General features: G+C 35.8%; 1 protein-coding gene and 1 long non-coding RNA gene across 8 annotated transcripts in view; both read left to right on the plus strand.

Annotated features, from left to right (window-relative positions):
* LOC309640631 overlaps positions 1–26,712 on the plus strand; it is a 317,179-nt gene that overhangs the window by 224,670 nt on the left and 65,797 nt on the right. The gene's annotated exons all lie outside the window — the stretch shown is intronic.
* The window catches only part of SLC41A2 (solute carrier family 41 member 2), a 135,867-nt gene that overhangs the window by 77,367 nt on the left and 31,788 nt on the right, over positions 1–26,712 (plus strand). For 6 of the 7 annotated variants that reach the window (XM_082419441.1, XM_082419442.1, XM_082419444.1 and 3 more), the window contains 4 exons: positions 4,348–4,495; positions 9,290–9,369; positions 19,878–20,009; positions 21,039–21,187. In XM_082419441.1, the coding sequence (XP_082275567.1) occupies positions 4,348–4,495; positions 9,290–9,369; positions 19,878–20,009; positions 21,039–21,187 (509 nt within the window). Of the gene's footprint in view, positions 1–4,347; positions 4,496–9,289; positions 9,370–19,877; positions 20,014–21,038; positions 21,188–26,712 lie in introns of those variants that run through there. The other variant, XM_082419445.1, reaches the window with a different exon arrangement.

Genomic DNA, 26,712 nt, shown 5'->3' on the forward strand with positions numbered 1-26,712 from the left:
AATATAATTTCAAACTCTTAAAAATAATTTTTGGTTGGATGTTAGACATTGTGAATGTCATGTTAAGTGCTTTACTGTTTTTTTCCTTACAGAGTATTTGTTCTTCTTTTTGCTTTTTTAAAAAATTGAAGTATAGTTAATTTATAATGTTGTGTTAGTTTCAAGTGTACAGCAAAGTGATTCAGTTATACATATACATATATATATATATGCTCTTTTTCAGATTCTTTTCCATTCTAGGTTATTACAAGATATTGAGTATAGTTCCCAGTGCTATACAGTAGGTCTTTGTTGTTTACCTGTTTTATATATAATAGTGTGTATATGTTAATCCCAAACTCCTAATTTATCTCTCCCCCCCGTCCCCTCCCCCCTCCCCCCTCCATCCCCTTTGGTAACCATAAGTTTGTTTCCTGTGTCTGTGAGTCTACTTATGTTTTGTAAATAAGCTCATTTGTATCATTTTTTTAGATTCCACATATAAGTGATATAGTATGATATTTGTCTTTCTCTGATTTACTTCACTTAGTATGATAATCTCTAGATCCATCCATGTTGCTGCAAATGACATTATTTCATTCTTTTTTATGGTTGAGTAATATTCCATTGCATATCTTCTTTATCCATTCATCTGTTGATGGACATTTAGGTTGATTCCATGTTTTGGCTATTGTAAATAGTGCTGCAATGAACATTGAGGGTGCATGTACCTGTTCGAATTATGGTTTTCTCCAGATATATGCCCAGGAGTGAGATTGCTGGATCATATGGTAACTCTACTTTTAGTTTTTTAAGGAACCTCCATACTGTTCTCCATAGTGGCTGTACCAATTTACATTCCCACCAACAGTGTAGGAGGGTTCCTTTTTCTCCACACCCTCTCCAGCATTTATTATTTGTAGACTTTTTAATGATGGCCATTCTGACTGGTGTGAGGTGATAACTCATTGTAGTTTTGATTTGCATTTCTCTAATAATTAGCAATGTTGGGCATCTTTTCATGTGCCTGTTGGCCATTTGTATGTCTTCTTTGGAGAAATTTTTATTTAGGTCTTCTAACCATATTTTGGTTGGGTTGTTTGTTTTTTGGATATTAAGCTATACAAGCTGTTTGTATATTTTGGAAATTAATCCCTTGTCAGTCGCATCATTTGCAAATATTTTCTCCCATTCTGTGGGTTGTCTTTTTGTTTTGTTTATGGTGTCCTTTGCTGTGCAAAACCTTTTAAGTTTAATAGGTCCCATTTGTTTATTTTTGTTTTTGTTTCCATTACTCTAGGAGACAGAGCCAAAAAAATATTGCTGCAGTTTATGTCAAAGAGTGTTCTGCCTACGTTTTCCTCTAGGAGATTTATAGTATCCAGTCTTACATTTAGGTCTTTAATCCATTTGAGTTTGTTTTTGTATGTGGTGTTAGAGAATGTTCTAATTTCATTCTTTTACATGTAGCTGTCCAGTTTTCCCAACACCACTTATTGAAGAGACTGTCTCTTCTCTATTGTATATTCTTGCCTCCTTTGTTGTAGATTAATTGACCATAAGTGCGTGGTTTTATTTCTGGGCTTTCTATTCTGTTCCGTTGATCTATATGTCTGTTTTTGTGCTGGAACCATACTTTTTTGATTACTGTAGCTTTGTAGTATAGTCTGAAGTCAGGGAGTGTGATTTTTCCAGCTTCGATCTTCTTTCTCAGGATTGCTTTGGCTATTTGGGGTCTTTTGTGTTTCCATACAAATTAAAAATTTTTGGGGGGCTTCCCTGGTGGCGCAGTGGTTGAGAATCTGCCTGCTAATGCAGGGGACACGGGTTCGAGCCCTGGTCTGGGAAGATCCCACATGCCGCGGAGCAACTAGGCCTGTGAGCCACAACTGCTGAGCCTGCGCGTCTGGAGCCTGTGCTCTGCAACAAGACAGGCCGCGATAGTGAGAGGCCCGCGCACCCCGATGAAGAGTGGCCCCCACTTGCCGCAGCTAGAGGAAGCCCTCGCACAGAAACAAAGACCCAACACAGCCAAATAAATAAATAAATAATAATTAAAGGTGCTAATAATTTAAAAAAAAAATTTTTTTTTTGTTCTAGTTCTGTGGAAAATGCTATTGGTAATTTGATAGGGATTGTGTTGAATCTGTAGATTGCCTTGGGTGGCATGGTCATTTTAACAATATTGATTCTTCCAATCCAAGAACACAGTATATCTTTCCATCTGTTTGTGTCGTCTTCAGTTTCTTTCATCAGCATCTTATAGTTTTCACGGACTTTGTTCTTGTAGGCAGCTGTTTGTGGATTAGTTTGAGCCTTACGGGGCTTGGTTTTAAGCTTCACTGCACTAGATCTAGCTGTGATCATATAGTGGCTAGTACTCTGCATTGTGGAATAGATCTAGAGTAGACATTACACTAGGGCTAGCCCTACTACTAAGAAGTGTCCCTTCTCTGGTCTCCACTGAATGTTCTCAGTTTTCAAAGAGGCACTCCTCTCTAGGGGGTTAGATCTCAAATGACTTCTAGCCCTTTGTACACTCTGGGAATTTTTTTAGTTTACAACTCCCCAATTGTCTTGGCTTAGCCTTGTGGAATTCACCCTATGCATGCATGGCTTGGTATTCAGTTTGCAGGCTCCCTCTTTAATAGCTTCCTCTTCTCCAGTATTCTTCCCTGTAAATTCCTGCTGCCTTAGACTCACTCTGCTGAAATTCTCCCTTCCTGAGCTGTGGTCTGGAATGTGCCTTTAGTAAGAAAGCTCAGGCTATTGTAGGGCTTATCTCATTTCTTTCCCCTCTCTCAGGGATCACAGTCCTGCAATACCGGTTGTCAGTGTCTGAAAACAGTTTATTATCTATCTATCTACATATATTTATAAATCTTCTAGTAATTTCCAAAAGTACATTTCAGATTTTGCTCAGAGATGGCATACATCATGTCTACAAAGCAAGACAAATAGCCAAGCACAAAGTCAATAAGCTTTCCTAAACTCTCTCTATAGGAAAGCATTAACAAGAAAGGGGAGAGAATGAATAATTGTGATCAAGTAAGACAATCTATCACAGAGAGGTATAAAAAAAATCCTGGCCCTCTGTTATCTGAGTATGTCACAAATAGAAAGATGTTAATAACAATGGCAATGATGATTATGATGCTAGTAAGTGTTCAGTAAATGTTAACTATGTGCCTGGGTGCTATTCTAGTTAAATTACATGTGTTGATTCTCTTAAGACTCACAATAACACCATGAAATAGTTATAATAATTTTTACCATTTTATAGATAAGGAAATATAAATTTATAGAAGTTAAATTTCTTTTTTTAAAATTTTATTTATTATTTTACACAGCAGGTTCTTATTAATTATCTATTTTATACATATTAGTGTGTACATATCAATCCCAATCTCCCAATTTATCACACCACTCCCACCCCTCTGCCACTTTCCCCCCTTGGTGTACATACGTTTGTTCTCTACATCTGTGACTCTATTTCTGCCCTGCAAACCGGTTCATCTGTACCATTTTTCTAGGTTCCACATATATGCGTTAATATACGATATTTGTTTTTCTTTTTAGAAGTTAAATTTCTCGTCCAAGGTAAGTTGTAACATCAGATGTGAAACTAAGTAGTCTGGCCAAACTCTGGTTAATATAGTATACTATGTTCTGTCTTTTCATATTAAAGGTTCTGAGTAATTTTGCAGTGAAGAAATCTGTTTATCTTTATTAAACCTAGTATTTCAATTTCATTTTGGTTATTGGAACACTATGCAGAATTAGGAGGATATCTATTATCAATCCATTGGCCAATATTCCATGGAATGCTTGTGCTATAAGATCCTGATGGGTAAAAACAATGTCCTATTAGACTTTATAGTTTGGAGTTAAGAGCACTAACTTCAGTGTCAGACAGATGTCATCTTCTCCCAATTCTTGCTATTTCTTAGTGGTGCTCTTAAGCTCCTAAGCCTCAGTTTCTTCATAAGGTAGGAATGAGTTTCTACCTCATACTTGTGAGGACAATTAAGTGAGACAATGAACATAAAGCATTTAGCACAATATTTGGCAAATGGTAGGAGCCAAGTAATGTTAGATTTTTTTACTGTTGTTATTCTTGTTATTATTACTGTTGTTGTTCACATCTAGGTCACATAACTATTTCAATAAATGTTGAATTAATGTATTAGTTTTCAGTTATATTATTTAACATTTTTACCTTATCTATAGTTTTCAATTTGTTTGACATTTATAGAAAGTATATAGCATGAGTATGTTTGATAATATATCTTCTGGTAAACTTTTAATACTTACATTTGCTACATGGTTATAAGAGAGATTGAAATGTTGTCTCTTTTTGAATTTTAGAGACCTATTACTACATTCCTCCATTAGTTGGTGTCTTTTTCTTGGCTCTAACTCCTATCTGGATTATAATAGCTGCCAAACATCCAGCCACAAGGACGGTTCTCCACTCAGGCTGGGAGCCTGTGATAACAGCTATGGTTATAAGTAGGTTAGTATTAAAGTGTGTGTTTGTGTGTGCATGTGTGGGGCAGTTATTCTATATGCATGTATCTATGTATATATTAAAACAAACCAATTGCCTGTTTTTATTTCTTAGGTCAATCATTTTATACAGTCAATTCTTTATTATCCCAAGTAATAGGGATATAGTGACAAGAGTTATTGAAATCAGTGGATGTATGGAACCTCATTTGCTACCAGTTTCAAACTTTTCCCCAACCAAATCCTTACCAGATTGATGATTAAAATTTAGTGGTGTTTGTCTTTGTCTGTGTGCGTTTTAACCTGACAAGGGCACTACTTATTTTGAACAGTAAGTTGCTCAGATAAGTATCAGAAAACCTTAGAAATGTACGTACCATTTGACTACGCCACTTCTAGGACTCTGACAGGACTTAAAGATATAATTATGGATCTATGCAAATGATTAAGTTGTAAGGCTCTTCATCACAGTGGAATTTTTAATAACAAAAAAGAGAGGGAGAACACCTTAGATGTCTAGCAATCAGATGTTGATTGAATAAATTGTGGCATAGTCACAAAATGGAATATTAGTCAGCCATCAAGAGTAACACTGTAACATTCCTTTGATGTGGAAAGGTGTTCGTTATACATTTGGTGAAAGGAGAAAGCTAGAAAAGAGTATGAATTTCCTATTAAAGATGGTAGATTGACACGTTTATCTTCTTCGTTACTGAAGCTATTAAAATGACAGTAAAAGAATAAAAAAGCTATACAACCACAAAAACAGAAGGGGAGCAGGGAGGACAGTAGGTGAAAGATTTAACAAAATCAGTAAAATAGGAATCGGTTCTATGGTTGTTAACTGAACTATCAGAATGAAAAAAGCTAAAACCTAACTGCCTGCAGGACAAGGGAACACCGATAAGAAGCAAGCTGAACTGAGCCTCAGAAACCCCAAAAGGTGGAGGATTTAGAGGCACTAAGAACTTCTGAAAGCTGAAATGAAGGAGATTGGTTGAAAGTTAAAGTAAGAAGCAGTTAGATCCTAAAAGCCGTTTGCTAGCTTGACCACCCAGGTGACTGCCCCCTCCCATTCTATAGAAGACAAGAATTAACTCTGGAGAGGCTAAATCATAGAGCCTCTGGATTTAGAATCACCTGCACCAGTGAGACTGTGGATTAAACACTGTATAAAAAACAAGGATTAAGGAAAAGTCTACATGCTGAACAATGAAAACCTGATCCCACTTGCTTTTCTTTTCTCATAGAATGCTGGCACCCTGGCTTTTACCCCCAGGCAAAAAATTAGATAATTCCTTTCGGGGAAACTCAGCAGCTCAAAAGAAAAACCTGCAAAAACTGACCCTGTGGGTCCTTTAGTGAAAGAGCTACATGCCCATCTGATCATTCTTCAGTGAGGCCCGCCTGCTGACAAGTTCTGCCCTTGTGCACAGAGAGCTCCAGATATGCTTTGCAGTGTCCCTTAAGGAGGAGCAGACAGTAAACGGTCGCCAGACATTTGATTAAGGCTTTTAACATGACAGAGACAAAAAAAAAAAAAAACCAGGTTCCCCAAAAATTGCAGGCATAGTTGAAAAGTCACAAAAAACGATCACCGGTATCCTCAGAGAAATTAGAGAAGTCATGGCATCTATAATGTAAGAACAGAATGCTCTAATAAGGAGGATTTGAAAAATTGGAAGAGCTCTTGGGAATTTAAAAATGTATAAATAGTAGAAACAAAAAGAATCAGAAGAAAAATCTTGAGGGTAGAGTTGAGGAACTATCCTGGAAAGTAGATCAGAAAGCAAAGAGGTGGACAATTAGAGCAAACAGTAAGGAGAGGAAATTATCAAAGAAATAATACAGGAAAATTCCCCAGAATTGAAGAACATGGGCTTCCAGATTTAAAAGGCCCCCTGAGTACCTCGCACAATGAGTAGGAGGGACCCCAAGCAAAGCACATTATCATAAATCCCAAAAGCTTCCAGAGAGAAAAGTCCAGTTGCATATAAGGGATTGGGAATTGGAATGATGTCCAGCTGCAACACCAAGTGATTCCCTCAAAATTCTGAGGGAAAATTGTTTTGAACATAAAACGTGCTCACTGTATCAAGCAAACATAAGGGTAGACTCAAGAAGCTTTCAGACATGCAGGATCTCAAAAAATTTATTTCCCGTATACCCTCTCATATAAAAGCTGAGAGAAGATGTCTATCAAAAAGGAAATAATCAAGAAAGAAGATGACACGGGAATGAGGAAACCTGTGACAGCATGTGGTTCATTTTTCTATGATGTAGATTGTGTTTTCCTGGAGGATTTGGGCAACAGGATCCCATGAAATGTTGGGACCTGGTCATAAACCAAGACCCATCGTGGGGAGGTGACGGGAAGGTACAGAATGACAGCTGAGCATCAGACCTACAGAGCAACTGTCCAGGTTGGCAAGACAGTGACCTTAAGAAGGAATGTCTCTAAGGAAAAAAAAAGGGGAACTGATTGGTTACCTGATGAGTTTGTATTCAGAGGCCATTCATTAACTTTGTTACAAATTTGATTCTGAATTAGTAATAAGTACCTAAAAAATTAAGAAAAATATGAGACAAGGCAAAACAGTACAAATGGGGAGATCTCATAACATACTCTGTGGCCCAGTTGTGAATAATGATTTCATTGTTAAAATAAACTAAAACCTAAATATTTCACCAAAAATTATAATATAACCAGATTGGCAGGATAGAGGAAGGAAGGGAATTGTGAAGGGACTAAAGTGGAGAGGGAAGGGTAAGAGAGACTAAATGCTCACCTGCCATAGTGGACGTCATTAGGTAAATGTCTAAAATTAAAAATCAAGAAATAGCAGTATAAACATGCTGTTTAGAAATAGAGGATTAAATGCCAGAAGAAACAGTTAAAGAAGTTAAAAAGAATTGCTAGTGGAGAGCAGGATGTGGTGTTAGGGCTAGGGGCTATTTTATAAGCTTTGTGGTACTTTCGCCTTTTAAATGATGCACGTATGTTTGTTTGATAAAAATAAAATTTAATAAAAGTGAAGAAAACTACTTTTACAGTTTGAGTTTTTATTTTTAAAAATATACATGTTTTGGACTTCCCTGGTGATGCAATGGTTAAGAATCTGCCTGCCAATGCAGGGAACACAAGTTCAAGCCCTGGTCTGGGAAGATCCCGCATGCCATGGAGCAACTAAGCCCGTGTGCCACAACTACTGAGCCTGCTGTCTAGAGCCTGCGAGCCACAACTACTGAGCCCACGTGCCATAACTACTGAAGCTGATGAGCCTGGAGCTCGTGCTCCATAGCAAGAGAAGCCACCACAGTGAGAAGCCCGCACACCGCAACGAAGAGTAGCCCCCGCTCACCTCAACTAGAGAAAGCCCAGCAACAAAAAAGAAAGCGTGCAGCGACAAAGACCCAACACAACCAAAAATAAATAAATTTATTTTTTAAAATATTTATATATATATATATATATATATATATATATATATATATACATGTTTAAAAATGTCTGGGAGGCTCTATATCGACATGGTAACAGTATAACCCTGAATGATGTAACTATGGTTGATTTTTATTCTTTTTGTTTGTATTTTCTAATTTTTCTATGATAAGTTTTTATCACCTGGGTAATAAAAATATTTAAAAATGTATTTTAACAAGTGTTCATGTTATATACACAGCATGATCTGTGTGTTTGGGCAGGGAGATTTATTCTTTGACACATAACTAGTTTATTCTATGAAATACATATTTTTTAAAATTACGTAGTAAAATATTTCTAAGGATGACTGTTTTTAGACTTTATAGTATACCTTTTAATGGGAACTCCTAGCAGTTTAGGCATATTTAGCCATTCATTTATATTATTAAAGAATTAAAATAGTAAAGATTTAATAATTTCCTAATATTAACTATCAGGTAGTGGTAAGAACATTTGATCTGATACTTTGACCATAAACCCTGTTCTGTGACAGCATATAGTTCATTTTTCTGTAATGTGAATTGCATTTTCCTGGAAGATTTGGCAACAGGATCCCATGAAATACTGGGACTGACACTGTTTTATAGTATGTAGACCAACAGACTGAAGTTAACCAATTGATAATGGTCTTGGAAACAAACAAACAAAACATCTCCAAGCTCCACTGAGACACTGAGAGTGTATATCTTGCCACTGTATAGCTGTATGTTATTTTTCCAGACCTCTGTTCTTCAGATCAGGTCTTTCTATGGCTGCAACTCATTGTTTTAACTTACCAATGGTCAGACACTGTAATCTACTATATCTAGTTTTAACACAATAAAAGTCATCTCTTTAGTAGCTTGCTTACTTCAAATATGAAAAGATAACTCTTTAAACATTTTTTTAAATTATAAGGGTAATAAATGCACATGGTTTTTAAAAAACTAATAAGTACAGAAGGATATAAAATGACCATGAGTCTCCTGTCAGTGTCACCCCTAGGGGTGGACATTGTTAATAATTTCTTACATGTCCTTCCAGACATTTTAATGCACTTAAAGTATATGCTTTTTTCCTTTTTACATGTAACGTATGTAAACATGTAGACCAGAAGGAGAGCCCTGAAACATGGGGCTACAGCTTATGCCATGTTTTGTTTTCAACATTTTGCTTTTGACAGTGATTTTTACTTTGAATATTTTTTCTTTTTGCTCAATTTTTAAAATGTCTAAATATTTTATGTTTAAAAATAGGGGTGTTTGTATATAAAGAAAAACTTCAAATTAGTACATTTCCTTTCCCCATCCCTAAAGTATATGCTTTTGTTTCTTTCAGCATTGGGGGCCTTATTCTGGACACAACTGTATCTGATCCAAACTTGGCTGGGATTGTTGTTTACACACCAGTTATTAATGGTAAGAATTAGATATACTGTTTCATAATGATATCCTATCTCTCTATATTCTTAGGTACGAACAGGAACCTCTGAGTTCAGATTTTAAGAGGTCTATCTTCCCATTCTATTCATTTGATTTTCAGTGCCAGGTTGTTGCTCATGGTGGAAACTACACTGTATGTTCTCAGTATGCAGAACACATTTTTGAAAAGAACTCTCGCTTAATCTTATCTCTAGATATTAGTTTGAGAATCAGACATACCTGATTTTTAAGATTCCTGTGGCAAAATAGGATATTCCAATTCCATATTATCATTAACTTTGGGCTTACCTGCTTTCTTGTGCTGCTGTGTTGCTATGCCTGTCAATTTTCGTGGCTAAATTAGAGTTAGCTAGGTTTAAGCATTGCTGGAGTCAATTCACTCCATTAAAATCTATCACTCCTCTGCTGATCCCTTTCAGATCTGCCTTGTATTTTTTCTTATCTATAAAATGGGAATTATAATACTTAAATTCACAGGGGTTTTTATATGAATTCCATTTAAAAAGACAAATTTAATCCAGTCCTACTGGCTTTGGGGCTGGCAGTCATTAAATTGGATTTCGGTATAACCTAGGCCAATATAATTTAAAATAATGCTACCTGGGGAAAACTGTATCACAGGATATATGACACATTTAATATAAATTACTTCTGTATATTTATGGATAAGGAAATATGTTATACAAAGGCAACTTCTCTAAAATCTAATTTCATATCTAAAATTTTTACTGAACATTTTAATTTTGGGGTACCTGAACAAATTTCCCCTAGAGATGCCCCTCCCAGTTTTCCTGGTACTACCATTCTCCCCATCACCTGCCCTTAACATCATGGACCCATTTGATTCAACCTGGCTCTTTCATTCTCTTTGAATAGATAATGACCAAATCTTGCCTATTTGTACATTAACATAATTCACTTGTTCATTTATTTATATAACAAGTATGTCTTACTACTGTAGTCTACTAATGTCTCAGTTCAACCATCATTCAAGTAATAAAGTAGGCTTCCTGACTCACTCCCTATTCAATGCAAATTGAACGTCACTAGTAGACGGGTCTACCTTAAACATTGTTTTTATTACATTAGTTTTAAGATGATGAACTTGACAGTGGTTTCCTCCTGCCTGTCAAATCAAATTAGAACTCTTCTGCCTAGCTATCAAGGCTCTCTCCATATGCTCTTGGACGCACACAACTTTATCATTGCGACTTGCTTCTTGCATTGTGGCCATACAGAGATCTAATTTTCACTGCCTGGAATAACTATCACTTTCTTTCCCCCTGTCCGAATCCTCTTCAGTGACTATTACTTGATGAATTTACTAGCATGAATATTACCTAACAATGACCGTTAGAACTGTATTACCCAGCATCTCAGTGAGAAATTTAACTTAAATTACAACCCCGTTATTAGTAAGATTTTAGTGAGTATCTCTGGTATTTTGCCTTTTACAAGAAACAGTTTGCTAAAGTGCCCTCATTGGAAGTCTGTGCATGGCATGGCATAGTGGTAAAATCTTTTTTCTATCTCAGTAAGTAAACCTCTTAGTTGGGTATCACAGTGAACACATCTTATGTTACATTATGCTCTTTAAAAACATTGATTGAGAAGATTCACTCCATGCTTCTCAAAAAAGGTGTAACTTCTGAGAATTGAATTTCGTTTTTTTGTTTTATTTTTTTTTAATTTTTATTTATTTATTATTATTTATTTATGGCTGTGTTGGGTCTTCGTTTCTGTGCGAGGGCTTTCTCTAGTTGCGGCAAGTGGGGGCCCCTCTTCATCGCAGTGCGCGGGCCTCTCACTATCGCGGCCTCTGTTGTTGTGGAGCACAGGCTCCAGACGCGCAGGCTCAGTAATTGTGGCTCACGGGCCTAGTTGCTCCGCGGCATGTGGGATCCTCCCAGACCAGGGCTCGAGCCCGTGTCCCCTGCATTGACAGGCAGATTCTCAACCACTGCTGAATTTCGTTTTAAGTGTGCTGAGACGTACTATTGAAAAGACCCCTCCCCGTTTTATCACCATCATCATCATCTGCTATTTTTTTCATATTTATTTACTTATTTATTAATTTATTTTGGCTGCGCTGGGTCTTCGTTGCAGCATGCAGGATCTTTAGTTGCAGCATGCGGACTCTTAGTTGCGGTATGTGGGCTTCTTAGTTGAGGCATGCGGACTTCTTTAGTTGCTGCATGCGAACTCTTAGTTGTGGCATGCTTGCGGGATCTAGTTCCCCACCAGGGATCGAACCCAGACCCCTTGCATTGGGAGCGTAGAGTCTTACCCACTGTACCACCAGGGAAGTCCCCATCATTTGCTATTTAGTGAGTACCTACTCTGTGGCAGATTACTTTTAGGTCTTTTATGCATGTTACGTTATTTAATCCTCAAATAATGATAAGGTCTCATATCTAGCAAATGGTGATTTAAACCCAGATCTGCTTGATATCCCAAAGCCTGTGACTTTTTTCCTTCAAAATGGACAGCTACTAATTTATCTGTTATATTAGATACAGGAATACACACTTTGTTTAAAGTAAGGCATATCTGTGTTGATACTGCGATGAGGGTATCTTTTAACGCTTATTAACATCTCTCAGAACCAGTAACATTTTTTAAAATATATTTCATGTAACAATATGTTAAGATTTGGTAATTGCTGGATAAATAAATGCATGAGTTAAGGAACATGCTTTGTTTTGCTGCAAAGTATGTGTCACCGAATTTGAAGTTATCTTATTAAATAACACAACTTAGATTATACCCGAAACATTTCATATACTTAGGAACTGGTGAAGTGCATTAAAAAAAGGCAAAAAAAAAAAAATAGAAAAATGGTTCTTACTATTTGTATAAAAAACTAGCAGTGATGGCAACGTTTATTACTTTCCTTAACAATTTCTCCTGTGTGTAACCATAGAAATTGGTTTCTCAGCATTTCCTCCTCTTTGGTATATTCTACAAGCTTTTTAGATAGGAGTGAATATTTATAAATTTATTTATTTATTTATTTATTTTTGGCTGCATTGGGTCTTTGTTGCTGCACGCAGGCTTTCTCTAGTTGCAGCGAGTGGGTGCTACTCTTCGTTGTGGTGTGCGGGCTTCTCATTGCAGTGGCTTCTCTTGTTGAGCACGGGCTCTAGGCGCGTGGGCTTCAGTAGTTGTGGCACGCGGGCTCAGTAGTTGTGGCTCACGGGCTCTAGAGCGCAGGCTCAGTAGTTGTGGCACAGGGGCTTAGTTGCTCCGCGGCATGTGGGATCTTCCTGGACCAGGGATCGAACCCTTGTCCCCTGCATTGGCAGGCGGATTCTTAACCACTGTGCCACCAGGAAAGCCCAGAGTGAATATTTAGATAGGGCCTCTTTAGATACTGAAAGAAATTAGCAATCCCAGGAGTGAATATTTTGTGGACAGAAAGAGTTGAGCTAGAGATCAATTGGTTAGAAGAGGGATGAACTCAGTTAGTGTAGCCAGGGGAAATGATTCAGAAGGAACCATTTCTTCAGTAGTTTGGAAGTCCTTTGAGAGTTCAGTTTTTGTTGAGTAGAAGCAATGTCTAAATAAATGAAGGCATAGCCTTAGATGGAACGTTATGAACAATCAAAATTAAAGAATTACATTTCACATAACAACAAGGATGAATTTTAGGAACTTAATATATGTGAATTATCCCATTTCTATAAAGTTCAAAAGCATGTTTAGGAATACATATATATGTGGTCATAACATGGAAAACAAGAGAATGAAAATCACAATTCAGGATAGTTACTCTGATTGACGAGGAAGGGCATGGGATTGGGGAGGGCACATAGGGTACTTCAAATGTAAAAGTCATGCTGTATTCCTTTTCTTAAACTGGGTGATGGGTATATGGGTGTTTTTGCAATATGGTTATTTATAGCTTATATGTATTTTATAAATATTATTTCTGTATCTATTAAATATTTAGTACAAAATAAAACTCCTGGAAGTAGCGCTTTTAGATTTTGTATTAAATGGTTGACTATGAAAAGAATAGAATTAGAATTACAGCTAGGAGTCCACATGAAGAATTTCCAAGGTAGGAGGGATATAGATACGTTTATTGACAAGGAGGCAAAGGAGTAATAGAAAAGGAAAGATGGAGGATGCATGAGAGATGGTGAAGAAGGAAGTCCACAGAATGATGGGCTACAAAGTAGCCTTGGAAAAAAAGGATACCACTTATTACTTCAATGTGGTAAGAAAAGGAGTCCTGAAGAGAGACTAAGGTGAAGGGCCTTACCTATAATGACATTCTCAGTTGTCCCAAGAAGGTAGATAGATTTCCCAACCTGTTTCATGTCGTGGCACACACAGAAAATTGTAATATTAGATGGCACACTAGGGAGAAGAAGGAGGCCACTTGGAACCAGAGGCAACCATCCTGGCCCCGCAGAGCTTCGAAGGTCAGTATCTTGACACAGCTGTAAACTATTCCAGGCATCCTGGTTTGGGAAGTTCCACTCGAGGCAGTGTTTCTCAACCTTTTTTTCATTTTGACCCTCTGAGGGAGCCATTTAAAACATGTTTTCCCCTAAATGTTCCCACCCATGAAATTTTAATATCACAGATATCCAATTTATCCATTTCTATACTGTATGTATATCCGTGCTTTATACATAAAATGAGTTAAAAATTTTTTTCTCCCCCCAAGAACAAATTTTTGTCCTCACTAAGAACTCATGATCTAGGGTAAGGGAAGCAGAAAATTTGCAGACCTTGTAAGTCACTCATCAGGTTGCTGACACGTACATTGGAAGGAAGTGGTAGAGGTGAATGTGCCTGCCCTCATTTAGAGGAAAGGGTCTTCACTCTGAGGGACTTACATGTATTTCTTCTTAAAAAAAAAAAGAAGAAAAAAATGGAAGACACATCTCCCTTATCCCTTTGCATTTCTTGAAACTAAAAGAGCAGTTCCTGTGTGTGAGTTCTGATAAGGAGTCATGAAAGGAGGAGAGGTGAAAATGCAGAGATGTGTGGAGATGGCCAAAATATGTAGGTATATATGGAAGATACTAGATCTGCTGTGCTGTTGATTATAAGGCTTTGCTTTTGAACAAAATGAACTTTTACTTCAGGTTCCCTTAGGAATGCCGAAAAGAATTATTGACATAATTTGAAATATATTCTATGGTGTGAAATCTCTTCTGTGCTAAACATTTGCTGGAAACATATATTTCTAAATTTAATAAAACATGAAGTTGGATTTTAAAGCAGTCCTTTGATGAACCTTCTGAATTTGTTCATACTATCAAACTTTCTATTATCAGTGGAGCTCATTCTAGCAATAAGGCACTTAGAAATTAGGTCTTATGGATACTGAAAGCTCTAATTATTTAGTATGTTGGAAATCTGTTTTTTATTAATGTTATTAATTTATGTGACAATCTTTAAATACTCTTATAGAGTATGTCGTGATAGCGAGAAAGCATTTCTGACATTAAGGGAAGCTATTCCAAGGTAATAATTCTGCTGTAGTTTAAAAATATAACCAGTGATCATGCTGAGATCATGATGGAGTTTTAACTTCATGAGAGCTTAAAACTTTGATAAGTTTCTATACTAATTATGTTAATTATTTTGCCTTCCACATGATGCCTTTAATCTACTTGGAACTGATTTTTGTGTATAGTAGGAGAATAGGGGTCCAATTTCATGGTATTTTTTTGGCATATTAATAACTGTCTTGGTACTATTTATTGAAAAATCTATACCACTCTTTATTGATCTGCAGTACCTCTTTTGTATATCACAGATTTCACAGGTATGCGTGCGTGTGTGCATGTGTAGTTATCAGGTTAAAAAAGTACCCCTCAATTCCTGGTTTGCTAAGAGTTTTTAATAATAAATAATAAAATGATGAATTTTATCAAATTTTCTGCATTTATTCATATAATCGTATTATTTTTTCCTTCATTTATTTGTTAATGTACTGTATTATATTATTTTCAATTATTAAATCAGCCTTACATTCCTAATATAAATGCAGTTTTGTTGTGGTGTATTACACATTTAACATTTTGCTGGATTTGGTTTGCCAACAGTTTGATATCTTTTTTACATTTATTTTTATTCATAAGATTGGCTTATAATTTTCCTTTTTCATATTGTCATTGTTGGATTTTGAACTCAGAGTTATGCTAGTCTCATTATGTGAGTTAGATATACTTACTCATACACTTTATAATGTAAAGTGTTGTAAGATTTTGTAATTTATTCTTTTTATTATTATTTGTTACTTAAATATTTGGTAGAACTCACTCGAAAAAAACAACAGCAACAACAAAGCAAACAACTCATGTGGACCTGGTGGTTTTTTGAAGAAGATTTAAAATTTTAGATTTAATTTCTTTAGTCATAGAATGATTCAGATTTTGTATTTCTTCTTGAGTTAATTTTGTTAAGTTATATATATTTTAGAATATTTTCCCATTTAAATTTTCAAGTTTATTGGCATAAAGTTGTTCATAATCTTATTTTTTAAATATTGGTAGTAATTGGAATTGTGACTTCCTTTTTTTCCCTATTGTTTGTCCCTACTCTTCTTTTCTTTTCAGATAACTGATATTTAGCTTTATTGATCTTCTTAACTTTTTTCTCTTTCATTACTTTTCTTATTCTAGTTTGTGTTTATATTTCTATCTTTTCCAACTTATTGAGATGGATGCTTAGGTCAGTAAGTCTTCCTTATTTTTTAAGTATATGCATTTAAGACTTTAAGTGTGCTTCTCATTACTGCTTAAGCTGCACCCCCACTTGCTTTTGTATGTAATATTTAATTTCCATTCAAATACAAATGTTTTAAAATTTCTATTATGATTTCTTCTTTAATTCACAAGTTATTTAAAGGCATGTTCTCTCAGTTTCCAGATAGTGAAGGCATCAGGCCCTGAAGGTTTTTTTTCATGAATAAGTTTGTAACTATGAATTCAATTTCCTCAATATAGGGTTTCTCAATCCTGACACTAGTGATATTTGGGGCCAGATAATTTCATATTGTGGGGGGGGGCATCCTGTGCACTGTAGGTTGTTTAGCAACATCTCAGGCCTCTGCCCACTTGATGCCAATGAAACATCCCAAATTACAGCAACCAAAACTATCTCCAGATATTGCCAAATCTCTTTTTTTTGGATTGGGGGTCGATTATTGGTGGCAAAATCACTCCCAGCTGAGAAGTACTGCTTCATAGATACAGGGCTATTCATGTTATCTATTTCTTGCCAAGTGAGTTTTTATAGTTTGTGTATTTCAAGGAATTTTAAAATTTCACCCAAGCTGTTATTTTCTGGTATAAAGCTGTTCATGGTATAACCATATATTATTCTTTTAATCCTGCATTGTCTGTAGTGATGACTCCTCTTTCATTCTTAATATTGAAATTTGTGTCTTCTTTTATTCTTGATCTATTCAAAGAACCAGCTTTTGGTTTCATTTCTTTTCTCTATTGTTTCTGTTTTCTATTTCATTGATTTATGCTCTTATACTTCTTATTCCTTCTTTATGCTTTCTTTCAGTTTAATTTTTTTTATTTTTTTAGGTTCTTAAGATGGGAACCTTAGATCATTGATAATAGATAATTCTTCTTTTCTAATATAAGATTTAATGCTGTGAATTTCTAAGGAGTGCTTTATGTGCAGTACTTATCTCCATATGTTGTGTGCACAAATCTCAGTATGTTGTGTTTTCATTTTCATTAAATTCAGAATATTTTAAAATTTCCTTTGTGATTTCTTTTTTGACCTGTGGGTTATTTAGAAGTGTATTGTTTGCTTTCCAACATTTGGGGGAATTCTCAGATATCTATCTTTTCTGTTGTAGCCAGAAAACATACTTTATGTGTTCCAGTTTTTTCAAATTTATTGAGACTTGTTTTATGGCTCATAGTATGGTCTATCTGCTTGAATGTTCCATGAGTATATTTGTAAAGAATATGTATTCTGCTTTTGTTGGGTGTTGTGTTCTATAAATGTCCTGTAGATCAAGTTGGTTGTTATTATTGTTAAAATCTTCTGTATAGTTTTGATTTTTTAAAAATCTGTGTATTCTACCAGTTAATGAGAGAAGAGTGATAAAGTCTCCAAGTATAAATACCAACTTGTCTGGGGTTTTTGTTTTTGTTTTTGTTTTCAGTTTCATCAGTTTTTCCTGTGGGTATTCTGAAGATCTATTTTTAGGTGCAACTACATTTAGGATTGTTATATCTTTTTCGTGAGTTGACCTTCTCAGCCATTATTCAATGTTTGTTTTTCTCTCTGGTTATATCCCCTGTTATAAAGTCTTTTTTTTTATCTTTCTGATATTGATACAGCCACTCTAGCTTTCTTTTCACTAGTGTTTATATGGTATATCTTTTTCCATACCTTTACTTTTAACCTATTTATGTTCCCATCTTTTAATAATGCATATTGTAACCTCTTTCCCACTAGATCCTTTAACATATTAATCATAGTAATTTTAAAGTTCTTGTCAGATAGTTTCAACACCTGAGTCCTCTCTGAGTCTGGTCCTAATGACTTCCTAACTCCTGACAGTAGTCTGTTTTCTTTATTGCTTTTTACTGTCTCAGAAATTTTTTATCAAATGCTGGACGTTGTGTATAAAAGAACATTGGAGATTGAGATAAATATTATTTATGCCTTAAAGGCAGGCTTTTTCTTCTATTAGGTCATTAGTATGGAGGACTGTGTGAGTCTCATTAGTAGTTGAGCTGGGTCTGGTTTTTGTGGTTGTTATAGTTACCTTCAGTGCACCACTGACTTCAGATTTATCAATGAGCTCCTGCTACCTTATGCTCCGTGTGACACTTGGAGCGCTGTATGCCTGGAGCATGAAAGGCTTAACTATCTGTGCTCTTGCTTCTCTTCTCATGGTAGGTTGCTGATGCTTGTTACATGGTGCAAGGCATGGGATGGGGTTTGGGATTCTCTTGCACTAGTCTCAGTCTTAGGCAGTTCCTATGCGTTTGGTCCACAGAGGTGAGGCCTTCTCAATGTTTCTTAAGACCAATCAATTACTCAGATTGGTCTTAAGCAGGAAGAGTTCCTTCCACTTCTCCAGCAGCAGACAGCTTTTGCTTCTACTCTTCCTCCAGTGGCAGCTGATCTTTGCCTGGGGTCGGGTAGCTGGAGTGTTTCCTTCATCACCTCAAGCAGCTTTTGTTTCATATGAGAGAGGGAGTTAGAAATGGATGTGATTTCTTGCTGTGTGCCACCGAGGTCGGCTGTCTCAAGTGTTCTGTCCTACCTCAGTCTGTCTCACAAGTGCCCAGGGGAGGCTTGCAGAAATAGTTGACCCGTGAATGTAGACTCCCCTTGTGTCTAGGGTTCCCAGGTGTTCTAAATGGTTATGTTAGCCCACACTCAGCATTAAAGAATTTGAAATTTTCAGTTGTTTCCTTCCTACTTGCTTTTATGACTACTACCTCTTCCTCCCATAATCTGTCAAAGGAGAAAGAGTTTGGGTGTCCTAACTTACCTTGGGGGCACTTACCACCCTTTGGAATTCATTTTACTTCTAGGCATCAACTCCCCTTCCTCTGAGTATATGAGAGGATAATCTAGGTTAAAAGATGACTTTCTTGAGTATTTTTTTCAGTGTCTTATACCCATTTCTTTAGTAACCTGAGAAGACACGTATCAAGCCTTGTCTATTTGAGTAAATCTAGCTTGTTTTCCCTGTCATTAAGATGATAAACATGAAATATCTTGTTACCTAGTTTTATATCTTGGTTGTGATAGTAATTTTTTTTTTTTAACATCTTTATTGAAGTATAATTGCCTTACAATGGTGTGTTAGCTTCTGCTTTATAACAAAGTGAATCAGTTATACATATACAATATGTTCCCATTTCTCTTCCCTCTTGCATCTCCCTCCCTCCCACCCTCCCCATCCCATCCCTCTAGGTGGTCACAAAGCACCGAGCTGATCTCCCTGTGCTATGCGGCTGCTTCCCACTAGTTATCTATTTTACATCTGGTAGTGTATATATGTCCATGACACTCTCTTACCCTGTCACATCTCACCCCACCCCCTCCCCATATCCTCAAGTCCATTCTCTAGTAGGTCTGTGTCTTTATTCCCGTCTTGCCACTAGGTTCTTCATGGCCTTTTTTTTTTTTTTTTTTTTCCCTTAGATTCCGTATATATGTGTTAGCATACTGTATTTGTTTTTCTCTTTCTGACTTATGTGATAGTAATTTTTAAAAATTACTTACTCTGCTTTCAGACCAAACAGTGAGTTAGATTTGAAATAATAATGAATGAGTCTTTTACAGCAGTGATTTTATGCTTTTGGAATATCTACCTCAACATTTAATAAATCAACATTTCAGAAGAATTCTTTGTTTCTTTGTTTTCTTGGCCCAGGATGTGACATAAAGAGGCTTGTATTTGGTTGAATGTATGCACATTATTTAAAATATGAAGAAAACTACCTTGTTTGTTTTTCCTTATGTTTCAGGTATTGGTGGTAATTTGGTAGCCATTCAGGCTAGCAGGATTTCTACTTATCTCCATTTACACAGCATTCCAGGAGAACTGCCTGATGAACCCAAAGGTGGTTACTACCCATTTAGAACTTTTTTTGGTCCAGGTAGGTGCTTGTGGATTTTTGCATATTTTATTTCAGGAACTATTGCTCTCTATGAGTATAGGCAGGCAACATTTGTTGAATACATATTTTGTTTGTGAATATCGCATAGTTTTCCACTTCTGAGAGCTAAATAGATTTTAAATACTAGAATAGATTTTGTTCACTAAATCTCAGTGAACAACAACAAAAAAAGAATTTGGATCAATTCTGCAGTTGCTGAGGAACTTTGTATAGTTTTTCTCTTTTCTCTTTCTCTGGGATATCTTGTTTTAGGAGTCAGGAAAGAGGAACCTTGTGCATATAAGAAAACACTATTAGGTGATTTAGGGAGACAGATATACCATCTGTCTTTTGTATATTAATCTTTTGGACCTTTCTAAATGTAGGCATTTGATCCCAAACAAGCAGAATGAGAGGGGATAACCTCAGTTACAAGGACATTATTATGTCCCAGGCATATGATATCCAAAAACCTAAACCACAATTTTAAATTCTTGACAACTTTTTTTTCTGACGAAAATAAATGTAATGTAATAAATGTAACTTTTGAATGAGGATCAGAAATGCCCAATCTTTTAATTGCAGTGAAAGAATTCTAAAGGAAAAATAGAATTAAAACATTTCATAACCAAAGGTCCTCTATTAGAAGATCATGAGATGTCATTTAGTCATTAAAATGATCAATAAAAAGGAATTAAATGATGTAGGGAAAAAAACACATTTCAGTACTTTAAGAACTTCATGTTTTTTCTTTTGTCTTTCCTCTGTTTTTATAATAGATATTATAGTTTGACCAGTGTTCTGCATAGCAAGTTTTTATCGACCACCTTTTATTTAATTAATATATAACATATAGGGAGAATTTTTAAAAATTAAGTGAATTGTAAATAGTTAAAATTTATTTTTAGCAATTGAATTTTATGTGATTCTATGCAATATAGTAACTAGAAGTAATCCTCAAATTTTAACAACTGTGACCTATTATTCACCAAAATATGATTTTAACAACTTTTACATTTTATATTACAGGAGTAAATAATAAGTCTGCTCAAGTTCTACTGCTTTTAGTGATACCTGGGCATTTAATTTTCCTCTACACTATTCATTTGATGAAAAGTGGTCACACTTCTTTAACTGTAATCTTCGTAGTAGTATACTTATTTGCTGCTGTGTTACAGGTAAGAGTTAAAACCTCTTGCAATCTCTTTTATGCTCAGATTGATGTAAAAGTGTAACTGTAAATCTAAAGGCATAAGAAATATTTTAACATTTCAAAAATCAGCTGAATGCCTTCTTAGTGATTTGATCTTCTTAAAACCAATAACTTTTAATATGATTTGATCAATAGAACTGTTGAATTTCCAGTTTCCTGGATTCTCTGTCTTCCCTTTTATTTGTTCCCTTCTTTTGTATGAACACATCTTCAGATAAATTCTTGAGAAAGACTGCTGCATAGGAGAAAAATTCTTGAGTCTTTGCATTTTGTAAAATGCTTTTACATGAATAGCTTGACTGGATATAGAATTGTTTCTTTTAGAATTTTGAAGGCATTGCTTCCTTGCTTTTTAACTTCTCCTACTACCATTGAAAAGAACAACACATGCCATTCTCACTGCTGATCTCGTGGTACAGAACTACTTTTATCTTTCTAGAAGCTTCTAGAAAGAAAATCTTCTCTTTTTCCCTATTGTTCTTAAATTTCTTCTGGTATTTATCTATAAGTTTTAAAGTAATATGCCTAAATTTCTAGTTCATGATTAATCTTCTTTAGACTTTTGCTAATAAAAGTTGAGGATTTGGGGGCTGTTATAATGCCGCATCTTTCCCATATGGTTATATCACAGTTTTTGGTTAAATTATTAGTCAGTGTTTCTATTATTGGGTCTATCTAAACATTGTTTAGTATAGAGCCGGATAGTGTATTATATTTCCTTTTTGTGTATTTTACTTTTCTTTGGGTTAATAATCACATCTTTTTTCATTTACCTCATTTTCCATAAACCCATCCTAAATTTTTTTTCAACTGTTCCAGCTTTATTTTGGCTTCCTAGCCATGGCTTCTTGCTAAGCTCTGTAGGATTTGGTACCTCCTACAGTGAGAAATCCTAACTTAAGAGATGCATTCAAATAATTCTTTGAAAAGATAACATTTGAATTTGGCCTTCAGGGGGTTTGTAGGAGCGGAGCTGGAGGATAAGTATGTGGAAAGAAACTGCATTGATGATAATGATGTTAATGAAATTCACTGACATTTACTGTGTTTCCTGTATGACCAGCATTGTTCTAAGTGCTTTACATGTACAGATTTACTTCCTTCTCACAAATACTCTCTGAGATTTGTCCTTCTGATATAAATCAGTGATTTTTAAAGTGAAGTACGTGCAAAACAATGCATTGTGTACAGAAAGAGAAGATTAAAACTTCTATTTATATATGTCTACCTCATTTGCTTAAAATGTCTATTTTCTCCTATTTTTATGATTGCTTTACAATAAATATTAGCACAGTGTTACGTAAGTATACTCATTTATATTGCAAGGGCTGCATAAGCTAAAACTTTTGGAGGTTACTGAGTAAAAGCATAGAGATGAGAAAGCACAGAGCTTATGCCAGAAAGAGCAAGTAATTCATACAGAGGATCTAACTAAAAGAAGAGAAGATGAGGTTAAGAAGGTGGATTAGGGCCAATGTAGAAAGACCTTAAATGCCAGACAGAGGAGACAAGAATCCACTCATAAAATAACAAAAACCCTTAGGACTTAATTGATATTTTTAACTTTTCTGTAATGCTTTATAGTGCCCAAGATTTTGTTAAAAGTCACTTATCAAATCATTCATTCATTTATTCATTCAATAAACCTTCATTCTACTAGATGCAGGGATGGGTTTTAAATCCCAGGATGAATAAATTCAGACCCTATCCTCAAGGACTCATAGCCTGGAGGGAAGACTACTACAAGAACAAATAACTATATTATATTGTAATAGAATATAAATGCTGGGAATAGCTACGTGTAATTTGCTGTCAGAGCTTGGAAGAAAAAGCAACTAATTCCACTTCGGGAGTAATATTTTTCTACTATTCAGTAGGGACAACAGTTACTTCAAATGCATTTTTACTACTGGCTATCTTTATTGCTACATATGATATGGTCATTTATTATAATTTATGTTCTCCATGTGTGTAAGTACTATGAAAAAGATGCATTCCTCAATCCTATGGGAAATATCTAAGAGACTATTCTTTGGTCTGTTTGTAAGCATGCCATTTTTAGAGCAAGTTCCTATTTGTAACTTTACGTCTTCACTTCATGGATGGATTTGATGTTTATGTTTATGGTTCTGTGCCAACATACTGTCATGCATCATTTCTCTTATGTTCATGAAGGATATAAGAAATTTTTCTGAATTCATAAAAATATTAGATTTCAACCTTACGCTCACAGTATTCCTATATGTCTTTTGTTAACCTCTGACCTAAATTCTGACCAGTAAAGTTTGAAAAACTAGAATTGAGGAGAGTAATTATTAATCTCTCTGTGTCTCAGTTACCTCCTCTATAAAGTGGGAGGGATACAGACAGTCCGACTTACGATTTTTCAACTTTATGATGTGCAAAAGCGATAACGCATTCAGTAGGAACCATACTTCGAATTTTGAATTTTGATCGTTTCCTGGGCTAGTGATATTCGGTATGATGCTCTCTTATGATGCTGGGCAGTGGCAGCGAGCCACAGCTCCCAGTCAGCCATGTGTTCATGAGGGCAACCAACCGATAAACCGATCCACTTCAGACCATTCTGTACCCAACCATTCTGTTTTTAGCTTTCAGTACAGGATTCAGTAAACTACATGAGCTATTCAGCACTTTATTATAAAATAGGTTTTATGTTAGATGGTTTTGCCCATCTAACTGTAGGATAATGTTAGTGTTCTGAGCGTGTTTAAGGCAGGCTACGCTGAGCTACAATATTCAGTAGGGTAGCTGTATTAAATGCATTTTCGACTTACAGCATTTTCAGCTTATCATGGTTTTTTGGGATGTAACCTCATCATAAGTCAAGGAAGATCTATAGTATTACCTAACTCATAGTCACTTTTGAGGATTAAATGAATTAATTACATAAAGCTTGCTTCATAGTAGATGCTATATGTGTATTAGCTGACACTATTGTTGTTGTCATTGTTATTAACATGGAATTGTAAATGGTCAGCCATTAATCTCTGAATAACAGTTGGATTTTTTTTAATTTTATAGTATTGATTGAATTTTCTTATGTGTCTTTTACAACTTTCATTTTTATGGGTTTTAGTTTTTATTTTCTTCCTAAGAATCAGATAATCTGCCAGAGTAGATCTTTGTTTTTGCACCTGACATTGTGCATTATTTCAGTGGAATAGCTTAGAATCAGATTGTAAGTTGTCAAATCAAATCTTCATGCTCTGACACTAACATATATAACACATACATGAGCACATGCATTCACACATCTCTTTAGAGACTGAGGTTGAGATAAAAAATCTTGACCTTCCCCTGCCTACTTCACTCAATCCAAAGATGGACAGAATAAATAAGTACTTTTTTTTAAGATTTTTTTTTTGATGTGGACCATTTTTTAAAGTCTTTATTGAATTTGTTACAATATTGCTTCTGTTTTATGTTTTTTTGGGGTTTTTTTGGCCATGAGGCATGTGGGATCTTAATTCCCCGACAAGGGATCGACCCGCGCCCTCAGCATTGGAAGGCGAAGTCTCAACCACTGGACTGCCAGGGAAGTCCCTAAATATGTACTTTTTAGAGACAAAGAGTCCTTCACCACTTAAGACTCATCTTTTAATATTCTTTACTTTGCCTGACTTCCTTTTTGGATCTGGATTAAATTTATATTCAAAACCTTGGTTTAAGTCCCAGCCCTTACTCAAATATTTCAGTCCACACCAGTCTTCCCATCACTAGACTCTATTTTTTTTTTAATTATTTATTTATTTATTTATTTATTTATGGCTGTGTTGGGTCTTCGTTTCTGTGCGAGGGCTTTCTCTAGTTGCGGCAAGTGGGGGCCACTCTTCATCGCGATGCGCGGGCCTCTCATTGTCGCGGCCTCTCTTGTTGCGGAGCACAGGCTCCAGACACACAGGCTCAGTAGTTGTGGCTCACGGGCCCAGCCACTCCGCAGCATGTGGGATCCTCCCAGACCAGGGCTCGAACCCGTGTCCCCTGCATTGGCAGGCGGACTCTCAACCACTGCGCCACCAGGGAAGCCCCTCTATATTTTGATTGAATATTATATAGTAAAATTTTCTAATGCCTGTTTAATTTCTCTCTGCCTAGATTCCTACCTCCTTGAGGGGAGAGACCAAGACTTTTTTCTTTTGGTATTCTCCACAAGACATGATAGAGTGGTTGTTTTTTGAATTCTTGATATTTTACTCTCTTCCCAGACTAACATTCTTTAAGGAAATTTCCCCACACCACCTAATTTCCCCAACCAACTGAATGAAGGAAATCCATTTGAAAGAAACTTGATATTGAATTTATTATAATGACATCATGACAGTTCTTTGCAGTATTTTTGCATTTACTCAGATGTCATCTTCCTGGAAGCCTTTCTTGAATACCTAATTTGGTGCCTTTATTCTCTGTTCCCATGGTACCTTGTGAATACCATTATCCTAGCTTTTCCACTTCACATTGACATTATCTGTTCCTGTGTCTGTCTCACCCATTCTAGAGAAAGGGTCTTTGTTTTACACATTTTTTTAATCTCTAGCACCCAGCCCCATTCCTAGTGCTCAATTAGTATTTGTTAAACTGAATGACTGTATCTTGCTAGCTCTGTCACCCCCTTCAGGAAGAGAAAAGTTTACAACTGTATTTAGGTACTAGAAATTCCAGAAAAACTGAAAAATCTAAATTTTCTTCTCCTTGCTCAAATTTTCTCTCTTTCACTGACCTAGGTATTTAAAATTATTTAAAAAAAGAAATAAAATAAAAGGCAATGAAAAATAAAACACAAAATACCACAAATTCTATCAGGGTTCAGTCAAAATTATAAGGATTTACTGAAATGTTTAGAGATGACATGACTTGATATCCAAGGAAAGTGCAAGGTTGGCTTTAGATAAAGGGAATTGGAAATGAGTTGAAAATTGATGAAGCTGAAGGATGGAATGTGAGACTGCTGTGGGGATAATGTGTACTATTCTGTGTACTTTTGTGTATGTTTGAATTTTTACATAGTAAGGAGTTTTTTACTCTTTTTTTTTAAATTTTATTTATTTATTTATTTATTTATTTATTTATTTATTTATTTATTTATTTATTTATTTATTTATGGCTGTGTTGGGTCTTCGTTTCTGTGCAAGGGCTTTCTCTAGTTATGGCAAGCGGGGGCCGCTCTTCATTGCGGTGCGCGGGCCTCTCACTATCTTGGCCTCTCTTGTTGCGGAGCACAGGCTCCAGACGCGCAGGCTCAGTAATTGTGGCTCACGGGCCCAGTTGCTCTGCAGCATGTGGGATCTTCCCAGACCAGGGCTCGAACCCGTGTCCCCTGCATTGGCAGGCAGATTCTCAACCACTGCGCCACCAGGGAAGCCCCAGGAGTTTTTTAAATTAAGGTTTTTCAGAGCATATTGACTTCCTAATTTTGGTCCTGTAGCTGACTATTTCTTACTTAAAGTGAAAAGTAAAAAGTAAACTTGA

The sequence above is a fragment of the Balaenoptera physalus genome (assembly GCF_965194825.1).
Source record: "Balaenoptera physalus genome assembly, chromosome: 13".
NCBI lineage: Eukaryota > Metazoa > Chordata > Mammalia > Artiodactyla > Balaenopteridae > Balaenoptera > Balaenoptera physalus.